Genomic DNA, 10666 nt, shown 5'->3' with positions numbered 1-10666 from the left:
ACAAAGGGTGGGACAGTTACATTTCTGGGAATGTGACAGCGCAATTATTTGAGATCTTGTGAGAATTTCGCCCCAACATGCACACAAGCCCTGCCCCTATGGAGCCAAATCCAGGTCAAAGATTTTGTTCATTTGCAAAAGAAATGTGAACCTGAAAGTTTAAGTTTTTTTGTTGGACACTGAAAAATTCACTGTATTCAAAATAAAAATAAGTGGACGAAAAATATTTTCGGGTTGAATATAGTTTTGACTGTTATATTATTTTTTTGAATACATTTTTTTTTCATTCTTCACTTGTATTTATTTTTTGATATTCACTGTATTGTATTTTGCAGAGTTTATATTTTCAGATTCAAAACTTTATTTTCAGACTTGTATGAGCGGATGTTGCGGGAGCGCGCCGCGTGCTCGGCGAGTGTTGAGATTCTTATTGGCTGAAATAGATCGTCCCACCACCGACGCCCCCTTGCTGCTGCCGCCTGCTCTCCACCCTTCCCCGGCGGCGTAGAGCGTAGTCTCGTCACCCGAGATCTCGCACACACACACACGTCAGGCAAAGATGGCGGCCTTCACTATGGCCCGGCGGAGCGGTGGGCTGTTCAACGGGTTGAGGACGTCTCTCAGGAGTCTGGCGCCCGTGAAATATGGCGCAGTCGCTGCTGCACTGCAGCCGACAAAGCAGCCGGGGTCCTGCCGCTGGAGCTCCGCCGCGCCCCTGAGCGTTAAGGAGCGGATTGACAAGAAACGCAAGATGGCGCTGTGCGGGGGAGGTCAGAACAGAATAGATGCACAACACAAAAAGGTAAACGGCAACGTCGAGTGTGTTCCGTTCATTTGGGCCAACGTCCAACGTAACGAAAGCGTGTTTGCGGCTCGCGAGTCCAAGTGTCCAAACCACGCAGGAGCGAGTTGTTGCCGCGTCCAAAGCTCCGCTCAAAGTCACTGCTCGTTGCTCGAGTCCCCCCCCCCCTCACACGCTCTAAATGACCTTTAAAAACAAACTCTTTCCTAGCTTTGGTTAAGGCTTATTAGCTGCGCTGTGTGAGACCCTCATGACAATCGGTCCAGAGGTCTTTATGAATAATACACAGTCAATATAAAAGTCCTAAAGATGGCGCTCTGTTTTACTTTGATCCGTGGATATACTACAGTGAACATATATGAGGAAGTGTTCATGATGAAAACCCTGTTTATGTATGGAACACATTGTGATAGCAGGATTATTCTGAAAAACCTATTCAGCTGACAAATCCAAAGTGGTAAAATCCCTTTCCACACAGCAGTCTGGCCTCTAAATGAAGCCCCCCTTGTGTACAGTGTCATGGTGTTTGTTGTGACGCGGCGCTGTGTGTTGCAGGGTAAGTTGACGGCCAGGGAGCGAGTGGAGCTCCTGCTGGACCCCGAGTCCTTCGTGGAGTCGGACATGTTCGTGGAGCATCGCTGCTCCGACTTCGGCATGGAGCAGGACAGGAACAAGGTAGCGGCCCTCCCCAGCAGCCACGCTTCATCCACTGGAAACTAAAAAGACACCTTTTCTTCCTCTGAGATGTGGAACCTCGTAACTTCTTTTGTCTTCTTTTTCTGTCATAGTTCCCGGGCGACAGTGTCGTGACCGGCCGAGGCCGCATCAACGGAAGGCTGGTTTATGTATTCAGTCAGGTACAATGTTTATTTCTACTCAAGGGATTCAATAATCATTTATTGTCTTGAATGCACAACAATATTCAATTTGTAATAACTAATGTGACAAACTGAACACAAAAACTGTAGTAGATTTATTTTTTAATTTGCACCACAAGGATTGTCTAACAGCTGGAATATATACAATTCTCAGGGCTGCCATAATTTTTTAAAATTTGTATAGAACATAAAAACATGTTGAAAAATCAAGTGTAAACGACATAAATGCAGCGTGCACCTCCTCCCGGAGATGTGGAGTCCTGCGCTGCAGAGGATACGCCATTAGTGGTGAACACAAAACAAAAGTAGCAAAAATGAATTCGACGCTAGCGGCTTATACATGCGCCGCGTCGTTTAATATTCTCCCCGCCCTTTCGGTTTCCCTCAGGACTTCACGGTGTTCGGAGGAAGTCTGTCCGGAGCTCACGCACAGAAGATCTGTAAGGTAACGGCAACGGCAGAAAAAAATCCTTGTGAAATATCCGGAGTACGCATGAACAACATTTAAATGTCCTGCGCTCAGATTATGGACCAGGCGATGACGGTTGGAGCCCCCGTCATCGGGCTGAACGATTCTGGAGGAGCTCGGATCCAGGAGGGAGTGGAGTCTCTGGCTGGATATGCAGATATATTCCTGGTGTGGTCACTCGTTTGTGTCTTACTACTCATTGACTCAAATCTCACTGTGTGAATGTACACTATGCCACTTGCAACAAGTTATAGCAGTTAGAGATAAAAAAACAAAACAAAGCGCTCTTCTTTTCCAGAGGAATGTGATGGCTTCAGGAGTCGTACCTCAGATCTCCCTCATCATGGGTCCGTGTGCCGGAGGAGCCGTCTACTCCCCGGCGCTGACTGATTTTACCTTCATGGTTAAGGTAGAGAGAAAATATACCTCAAACACCGTTTGATTGATCTTGAGCCACAGCAGCCATCCAGAATCAAATATTTTTAAATATGTTGTAACAATAATGAATCATGTAGTTATTTGTGTGTTTAGGACACATCATACCTGTTCATCACAGGCCCCGATGTCGTGAAGTCGGTCACCAACGAAGATGTGACTCAAGAGGAGCTCGGTGGAGCCAAAACACACACCACTGTGTCCGGTTAGTTTGCATGTTAGAGCTTTTTGCAACATTTCAACCCAAATTGAATCTCTGGGGTCTAAAAGCGTCTCGTTCTCAGGAGTGGCTCATCACGCTTTCGAAGACGACGTCGAAGCCTTGCTCAACGTGCGCGAGTTCTTCAACTTCCTGCCGCTGAGCAATCAGGATCCCGCTCCGACCCGAGAGTGCCACGACAGCAGGTGACCACCAAACCCTAACCCGCCCTCCGCTTACCGCTTTCTGCACCCGTGTTTGACGTGTCTCCCCTTCGCCAGCGACCGTCCGGTACACTCTTTGGACACCATCGTGCCGCTGGAGACGACTAAAGCCTACGACATGCTGGACATCGTTCGAGCCGTTAGTGCAACACGCCGCAACATGTGCTTCCACCTGCTGTCGAATATCTGCGAGTAACCAAGGTTTCCTCTCTCGATGCGTCCGTTCAGATAGTAGATGAGAGCGACTTCTTTGAGATCATGCCCAACTACGCCAAAAACATTGTGGTGGGCTTCGCCCGCATGAACGGACGCACCGTAGGGATTGTGGGTAACCAGCCCAAAGTGGCTTCTGGTGAGTAAAAGAATCGAGGGGCCAAAAGTAGGAGGTAAGTAAATAACAAAGTTATTGTTACTTAATACATGATTTGTTTCTGTCTTGTTCACCAGGTTGTTTGGACATCAACTCCTCAGTGAAGGGAGCCCGCTTTGTACGCTTCTGTGACGCTTTCAATATTCCCATCATCACCTTTGTGGACGTGCCAGGCTTCCTGCCAGGTGATTCTTTCCTGCGATTGTGCAGTACACAGTTCCACACATATAGTCAGAGTAAATGCACACAGCTGTGACACGTTTTGGTCTATGAAAGAGCCAGGTATCTGTCTCGTATTTAGGAACCACGCTGTATCATATTTGGTAAACAACAAGCCAGGAGCTGTGCTCCTCAACCTCTCATTGAGATGTAGCTACCGTCACTTAATGCAAATGCTGCGGTGGTTGTCCACAGGTACGGCTCAGGAGTACGGAGGCATCATCAGACACGGAGCCAAGCTGCTCTACGCCTTCGCAGAGGCCACAGTCCCCAAAATAACAGTCATCACCAGAAAGGTGGGTGTTGACAGCATGAGAAGAGTAAGCTGCGTGAAAAGTCAGAGCGAAGGCAAAAAACGGAGCACCTGTAGCTCTTTACCTGAGCATTGCAAATAAACAAAGAAAACGTTCTCCACTCGCCAAAATATAAGTCTGTTCACCAGGGACCATATGTTTTCACTTCCTACAGATGGCCCACAGTGAAAAAGATTACAAATAGCTTGACTGGAAGACCGTGGCGACGCTGCAGTGCAGTCTGCATCAAAAGAACTTTGTGGTCAGTCTTAATGCTTTAATTACTACTTGACAATGCCATTTGTTTGTTTGTTTGTACCACAGGCCTACGGAGGAGCCTATGATGTGATGAGCTCCAAACACTTGAGAGGAGATGTGAACTACGCCTGGCCCACCGCCGAGGTTGCAGTCATGGGCGCTAAGGTAACAACACACTAGCTCTGTCCATCTCTTTGTATGTGTTTCTCTTACTAGGACGACCTGGCTACATAACGGTGACGCACCCCGACAGGCTGAGAAAGAAAGCATCCTTCCAGCAGCTCGCATCGCCGCAGGAAGTCTTGTGGCTCTGACTGAGTGATTGCTAATGCTAACGCACGGCCTGTGTGTCTCTCTCTCAGGGGGCCGTGCAGATTATTTTCAGAGGAAAGGAGAACCAGGCGGAGGCAGAGGCCGAGTACGTTGAGAAGTTCGCCAACCCTTTCCCAGCTGCTCTCAGAGGTGGGCGGCTCCTTCACGCAGAAAAACAAAACAAAAAATGCGATGCGCAACTCTTTTTCTGACAGGCCAACTTGTTTGTTTCAGGGTTTGTGGATGACATCATCGAGCCATCGACCACCCGCAAGAGGATCTGCAGAGACCTGGAGGTGCTGGCAAGCAAGAAGCAGCTGAATCCCTGGAAGAAACATGCCAACATTCCTCTGTGAAACAAACCTACATCCACTCGCTGTGGGGTCTTTTTCGGACTCTGCGCTCAAATGAACTGCAGCGTAATGACGACTTGGGTTCCAGGTCACAGATTGTGTTTTGAACTATAAACATTGTTAAAAAAATCAGCACAACCACGTAACAGTACGTGAGGAGGTGAACACACACTTTGGAGGCCATATTGGTCACAAGGTTGAATCTGAGGGTAGATTTCTGTCGCCATGATTGTTTTAGTGGAAATGCAAACAAAGTTTGTGTCGGGTTTTCAAAGTTGTATGCAGTGTATTTAGTCCAGGTTTCTGGTGTGAACATTAGTGAGCACTTTCAGATGCACTCCCTGTAATCAATGTCATCCTGACACTGCCTTTCCTCTCTGGCTGCCTCTGCCATTTGTAAAATAAATCATGGCCTCCAGGTGTTTGCTCATTGCTAATTCCCATAGCGTTAGATTTTATGTTTAAGGAACGAAAGCAGTTTTTATTTTATTTTCAGACCTTGATGTCTCCACCAGTAGCTGAATGCATTTTTACCATTTAAACGTACAAGGAAGATGACCCCGGTAACACAAGGAAGTATCCAAGTCAATCCAACTGTCTGCGGAGGAAGATCACGTGAGCGCAGCTGCGGAGTTAAACTTTTAACACCTTAAAAGGTTAAAGATAACCTTTCGAGCGCAACACAAACACGGGTCAATCGATTACAGATTTTATTTTATTAAAAAGACTTTGCGGTTCAAGGGAGAAAAAAAAAACAGGCTTTTGGAGCATTTTAGGGCAACTGATGTCAACTGCACTGCAGGAAAGATCTAATTGTCTCTTGATATTTACAGGAGCACTGGAAAGGGAAGTGATTGATCCACCGACGGAGGGTGAACAACAACATGGCGGGAAACATTCAAATCACATTCAAACAAATCTGTCAGACATAAAAATCCACCACTGCACTGGATTTGAACAATAACAACAAATGTGATACTTGGATGAGTTAACACTGAAGGCAGGCGTAAGAACCCAACGTGATTTGACCTGTAGAGAGAACAGACCTAACAGATATTCTGCTGTAATACTGAGCTGTGTAACCATTACAATCAGACCCGACAGCGCTTAAAAAAACCCCTGGTACAATCTCAGCCACAATCTGAGCGTGGTAACCATTAGATACGAGTTACAGGTGGAAGGGACGGGGCTGGAATATACTCCAAGTATGTAGGCCACAATTTGGCAACAAACAAGATACATATTCAAGAAAAAGCTGTACAAACATCAGACAAAAACAAAAACACTTGATTTAAAACTTTAGTACTAAAGCTACAGAATTAAAAATATGTCTTTTTAAATGTTTCAACTTCAAAACTTATTCAATGGGGCGTTGGTGTGTGTGCAGAACGTTTCCGAGTTGTGAGAGGGGAGGGGGGCTTTTTGAGGTTGGGACTTTTGTGTCCAATGACGACACTCACCTTTACTTTGACGCACCCGCGCACACAGACACACGCACACGCACACACACACGCACACACACACTAGCACCACATACGAGGAATCAGATGGAGAGAGAGGGGAGGAGTCAGTGTTGATAAGAGCAAAGATATAGAACACTTAGTATTGAGATCCTCTTATGTTGGATTTAACAAAACGGATCAAAGTGCGACACCAAAAGAGGGGGGGGGGGGGTGTTGTTGTACAGAGTGTTACGTTGCTCTGTGCTGCTGATCGGGAGCGAAACAAACAAACAACTGTACATCTGTGTGACGGCAAACCGTAAAAACTGCGCATACTCGTCAGCCGGCAGCAGGAGTCCTGAGCCAGAGCGCCATCAGAGCCACCGCTAACAAGAGCCTCACCAACAGGCCGGAGAGGAGGAAGAGGAAGAACATTTAGAGCAACAAGAAGCTCTTCAATTATCCAGACTGGATTCTGGAGAATATTCTGGATCGTCCAGCCTTCACGGTGAGTCCCAGCCGGTGCATCGGTGGATCCACTTCTCCTTCCAGCCCGTCGTATAGAAAGAGAAAAGTACTTCAACAATGTTTGATTTTCTTCTTCGTAAGAGTTGGATCTGTAGGTTCCTCCGGGTTAGGTGTCCCAAAAGCTCTTTCTGTTTACTCCGGGTCATGATGTATGAGCCCAGATCAGAACATGGGCATGCTGAATCCCTGGAGAAATGGGGAGGAGAGCGACTGTCAGGCAATGTTGGACCGGAAAATACTGTTGCTTCAAAAAACATAGTTATGGTTTGAGAGACTAGAAGCAATGAAAATGATCACGATCGTTTAGTCTGGACTGGCTCATCGTTCGATAGTTTCACATCAACTTGCTTTCAATTCAACAAAGTAGAACATGTTACTTACCGACTCATCCTCAATCATCGCTGCAGAGTCAAAGAAGTCTGGTCTTAATTCTGCTCTTTCCCGTCTGTTTCTCGATGGTGGCTGGGACAGACAAATTAGGACATATAATCAAAGTGCTATATAAATACGGGGATGGTATCAAAATGGAGAAATGAACACACACACACACACACACACAAACACACAACATCGGGAAGTAAACAAAGAACTAGAAATTTTGTTGAAAAACAAAGAATATCTCAATTCAAGAGAAAGGAAGATTTTTTGTGCAGTATGTTCATGGAATTCTCCTTACAAAAGCAATTTTATTATCCTGTAATTGAGAATTTTAAGATGCAACGACAGAAATGGCCATAACTTACCAAGTCGATTACCATTGTGTCTTCAAACTCCTCATTCATGTCCTCAAGTTGGCCTCGCGATGACATCATCACATCCTCAAAGATGGGCTCTGCGTCGTCCTCCATCAACCCACGCCTGATGGAAAAGTGTCATAGTGGGAATGACACCGTCAAATTCATCTTTTCTTATCAGGTATGTGCTCAGAAAAGAAAATGGTGGTGTCTCCTAAATTTTGGGATCTGCATGAAACATGATGGAGGCATGAAGCCGAGCTTCTTTAAAAGTTCAAACACACTTACACAGTCTGTCGGACGCCCTGGTTGCTGCGTGCTTTGATGTAGTTCAAGCCCGTCCGGTCCTTCCTGTTCACCTCCTCCATCTTCTGCTGCCCGAGCCACGACATCTGCATCTGAGGACTGAAGACAGAAATTAGCCGGTTTACAAAAAAAGATTCACATTAAATTAAAATGGTTGGATCCTCGAAATGGAAAACCCATCGCTGTCAAGGTTTTATTATTTCCTGGGGAAAATAGTTATTAGCAATCTAGAACAAAATACGTCGTTAAAAGGTTTGAAAGATTGATTTCAAACTCACTTGTGCACAAAGTCGTTCTCCGACCCCGGCTCTGAGTCCGGGTCGGGCAGGTGTTCTGCTGGTCTGTTCTCTCGGAGGACGGTGGAGGTCAGCTGAGGCGTCTGCAGAGCTGCCGGCGTCTGAAGAGTGTCGTTACGCAACATCCACGAGCTCTCTACGCTGCTCTCTTCTGAAAGAGAGCACACGGCGACGGTCACACAACATCTGCACCCCTCGACCCCCCCCCCCCCCCCTCCCTCGCGCTGCCTCACCCTCGATGCGCTTCTTGTGGGCCGGCGGTCGGCCCTTCTTGCTGCGGACCGAGCCGGCCTTGCTGCTGGAGCCCGACGTGACTGACATGTGGTCCTCGTCTCCCCCCGTCAGCAGGCTGTTCCTGTAGGAGATCAGCGGCAGCCACACGTCCTCCCGGCGCTCCGACATCGACTCCGACATGAACTTCTCCAGGTACGAGTGGCTAAAGACACGCGCGGCGTTTTAGCGGCGCTCACACATGTTTTGCCGGGCGGTAGGACAGCGAGAGAGTACTTACACCGTTTTCTTGTCTTGGCGGATGAGTTTTGAAGAAAACTCGCTCAGAACCTCCAGGAAGGCCAAGTTGATGGGAGGAAGCTCTGGTCCTCGAGGATTCTGGTACTTAAATGCAAACTCGATTCCATCCCTGATACACGGGAGACAGAGAGGAAAAAAGGAAGAGCGACACTAAGTGAGATTCAGAGACACCAAAGGAGACATAAAACAAATATTCCCACTTTCCCAGAGTTCTATTTGGCGGTGACAGAATCTCACGAAGCCAACAGCTGGTCTCAAGGCACCAAGACGCAGTGCATTGTGGGGGAGGGAGCTGTGAGCCTTGAGCTCAGAAATGTCAGAGAGACATTTCTCAGGCAAAATCTGCACAACTTCCTCACGGAAGAGACGTAGTCTTACTTGTGCAGCGTGGCCACCGCCTCCCGGGTCTTGATCTGATCCAGGCCAAAGGTGAGGGCGAAGCGGCGGGCCAGCTCCTTGATGCCGCTGACGTGGGAAGACGTCCGGTCCAGGTTGGGCCCCTGGTCCTGCAGCAGCTCGTTGAACAGCTGTAACACACACACACACACACATGCTGACGAGTTGCTTGTGGGTGCACACATGTCACCGATTAAACGATGCGGCGCTTTATTGGAGGCGCGCAGCAGCGTGCTTGGTTTGCGTCTCACCTGCTGCAGACTGAGGATAAGCGTCTTGGCACAAAGAATCTTGTCCGTCTGTCGGGTTTTACTCAGAGTCTCCTTGATGATGTCGCCGTAATCATTGTAATACTGAAGCAGAGAGGCAACACAGTTATATTCACACTGTGCTGACATGATTGACAGATTTCAGAAGTCAGAATTTATGTGGGGAAATTTTGACATCACAACTTACTACCACTTTTCAATAGAAAAAGCTTGTTGTCCACAAGTACAGACGAACAGTCACCTTCATGTAGTGTTTGAAGATGTCGGCAGCAGCGGGCATGTCTACGATGTCGTAAATGATGAGCTTGCAGAAAGCAGCGAGCAGGTTTCTCCTTTTGTGGAGAGCCTCGATCTTGTTGGCCTCGTCTTCCTCGTCTCCTTCTGCAGGTGGACGGCAGAGGAATGAAGAGATGGAGAAGGAGGAGGGAGACGGGAAATAAAAGTGGAAATGTTAAATATCAAAAGAACGGGGGTCATTTTGCTGCGGGGATTTATCTGAATCCTAAAAGCACACGTAGGGAGGTCTCACCCATGCTCTGATTCTCGTCGTCCTGGTCGATGAAGACATGGTCCAGGACAAAGTTGAGCAGCTCGTTCTGCAGAGTGCTCTCTGGGTTGAAGACAAGTGGCTGGAGGCCATCTCTGCCGCCGGAAACCAGCTGGTGACTGAAGATCATCAGCAGGTCGCAGAGAAGCATGAAGGCCTGCACAGGGCACAGGAGACGGGTTATGTCGAGGTGAAAACGCTTTTTAACGATTTAAGTGTCCATCGTCTCTTCTCGGACTAAATGCCAATCCTAGAACTTGTTTAATCACTTGTAAATCTTTAGCTATGGCGTGTGTCCTTACCTGTTCTTTGACAGGTGTGTTGACGTTTGACAGGCACTGCTGGCACACAGCCAAGAAAGACTTCACCACTCTTCTGAGAGCCACCAGGTCATCCTACACACACACACACACACACACACTAACATTAGTCTCACAAATTACAAACACTTTGAGAAATCGATGTTAAAAGGCACATTATCTTCATACTGCACTAGGGAAGTCATCAAACCTGAATGATTTCATTAAATCATTGAGGCGGAGAGAAATGAATACTTTGTGTCAACACATGCTGAATCTGTCAAAGGGCTCAGAGAGCACTAAAAATAATCTCCTATTTTATACCAAATTTCTGCTTTTATTTTTGGGGAAATGTAATTACCAATACCAAAGTATTTTGGTAAACTCAAATATTAGTGATCGAGAGAAAGTACTCTTTGGTGGAGATCCAGGTAATAGTGAACAATTAAGTGACACATAATGGACGCCATGTGGGGATCTATGTGCCTCTGTAGGTCTGAGTGAAG

The 10666-nt window shown here is 47.1% G+C and overlaps 2 protein-coding genes across 3 annotated transcripts in view; one reads left to right on the top strand and one right to left on the bottom strand.

The window, feature by feature from the left end:
• Window positions 1–493: 493 nt before the first annotated feature.
• pccb (propionyl-CoA carboxylase subunit beta) lies at window positions 494–5230 on the top strand. The gene is made up of 15 exons (XM_037486256.2): window positions 494–802; window positions 1358–1477; window positions 1591–1659; window positions 2069–2125; window positions 2204–2317; window positions 2448–2558; window positions 2681–2789; window positions 2869–2989; window positions 3065–3146; window positions 3236–3359; window positions 3455–3562; window positions 3792–3892; window positions 4214–4312; window positions 4510–4609; window positions 4694–5230. The coding sequence occupies exons 1-15, from the start codon at window positions 560–562 to the stop codon at window positions 4813–4815; spliced, it is 1680 nt and encodes a 559-aa protein (XP_037342153.1). The 5' UTR covers window positions 494–559; the 3' UTR covers window positions 4816–5230.
• Window positions 5231–5387: 157 nt separating this feature from the next.
• Window positions 5388–10666, bottom strand: part of stag1a (STAG1 cohesin complex component a) — a 30404-nt gene continuing 25125 nt past the window's right edge. The window contains exons 21-32 of one of the 2 annotated variants that reach the window (XM_062557200.1): window positions 10164–10256; window positions 9844–10018; window positions 9556–9695; window positions 9297–9398; window positions 9028–9176; window positions 8630–8758; window positions 8352–8554; window positions 8101–8266; window positions 7805–7921; window positions 7526–7640; window positions 7164–7244; window positions 5388–6968 (exon numbers count right to left, since the gene is read on the bottom strand). In XM_062557200.1, the coding sequence (XP_062413184.1) occupies window positions 6945–6968; window positions 7164–7244; window positions 7526–7640; window positions 7805–7921; window positions 8101–8266; window positions 8352–8554; window positions 8630–8758; window positions 9028–9176; window positions 9297–9398; window positions 9556–9695; window positions 9844–10018; window positions 10164–10256 (1494 nt within the window). In that variant the 3' untranslated portion in view covers window positions 5388–6944. Of the gene's footprint in view, window positions 6969–7163; window positions 7245–7525; window positions 7641–7804; window positions 7922–8100; window positions 8270–8351; window positions 8555–8629; window positions 8759–9027; window positions 9177–9296; window positions 9399–9555; window positions 9696–9843; window positions 10019–10163; window positions 10257–10666 lie in introns of both variants that reach the window. The other variant, XM_037486255.2, reaches the window with a different exon arrangement.

The sequence above is a fragment of the Pungitius pungitius genome, chromosome 14, assembly GCF_949316345.1.
Source record: "Pungitius pungitius chromosome 14, fPunPun2.1, whole genome shotgun sequence".
NCBI lineage: Eukaryota > Metazoa > Chordata > Actinopteri > Perciformes > Gasterosteidae > Pungitius > Pungitius pungitius.
The sequence above is the reverse complement of the archived record's forward strand: the minus strand, read 5'-3'. Positions and strand labels throughout refer to the sequence as shown.

Coding starts and splice junctions, on each gene's coding strand:
- pccb (XM_037486256.2), top strand. CDS start 560: ATGGCGGCCTTCACTATGGCCCGGCGGAGCGGTGGGCTGTTCAACGGG. Junction 2,126..2,203: donor ACGCACAGAAGATCTGTAAG/GTAACGGCAACG, acceptor TCCTGCGCTCAG/ATTATGGACCAGGCGATGAC. Junction 4,610..4,693: donor TTTCCCAGCTGCTCTCAGAG/GTGGGCGGCTCC, acceptor TGTTTGTTTCAG/GGTTTGTGGATGACATCATC.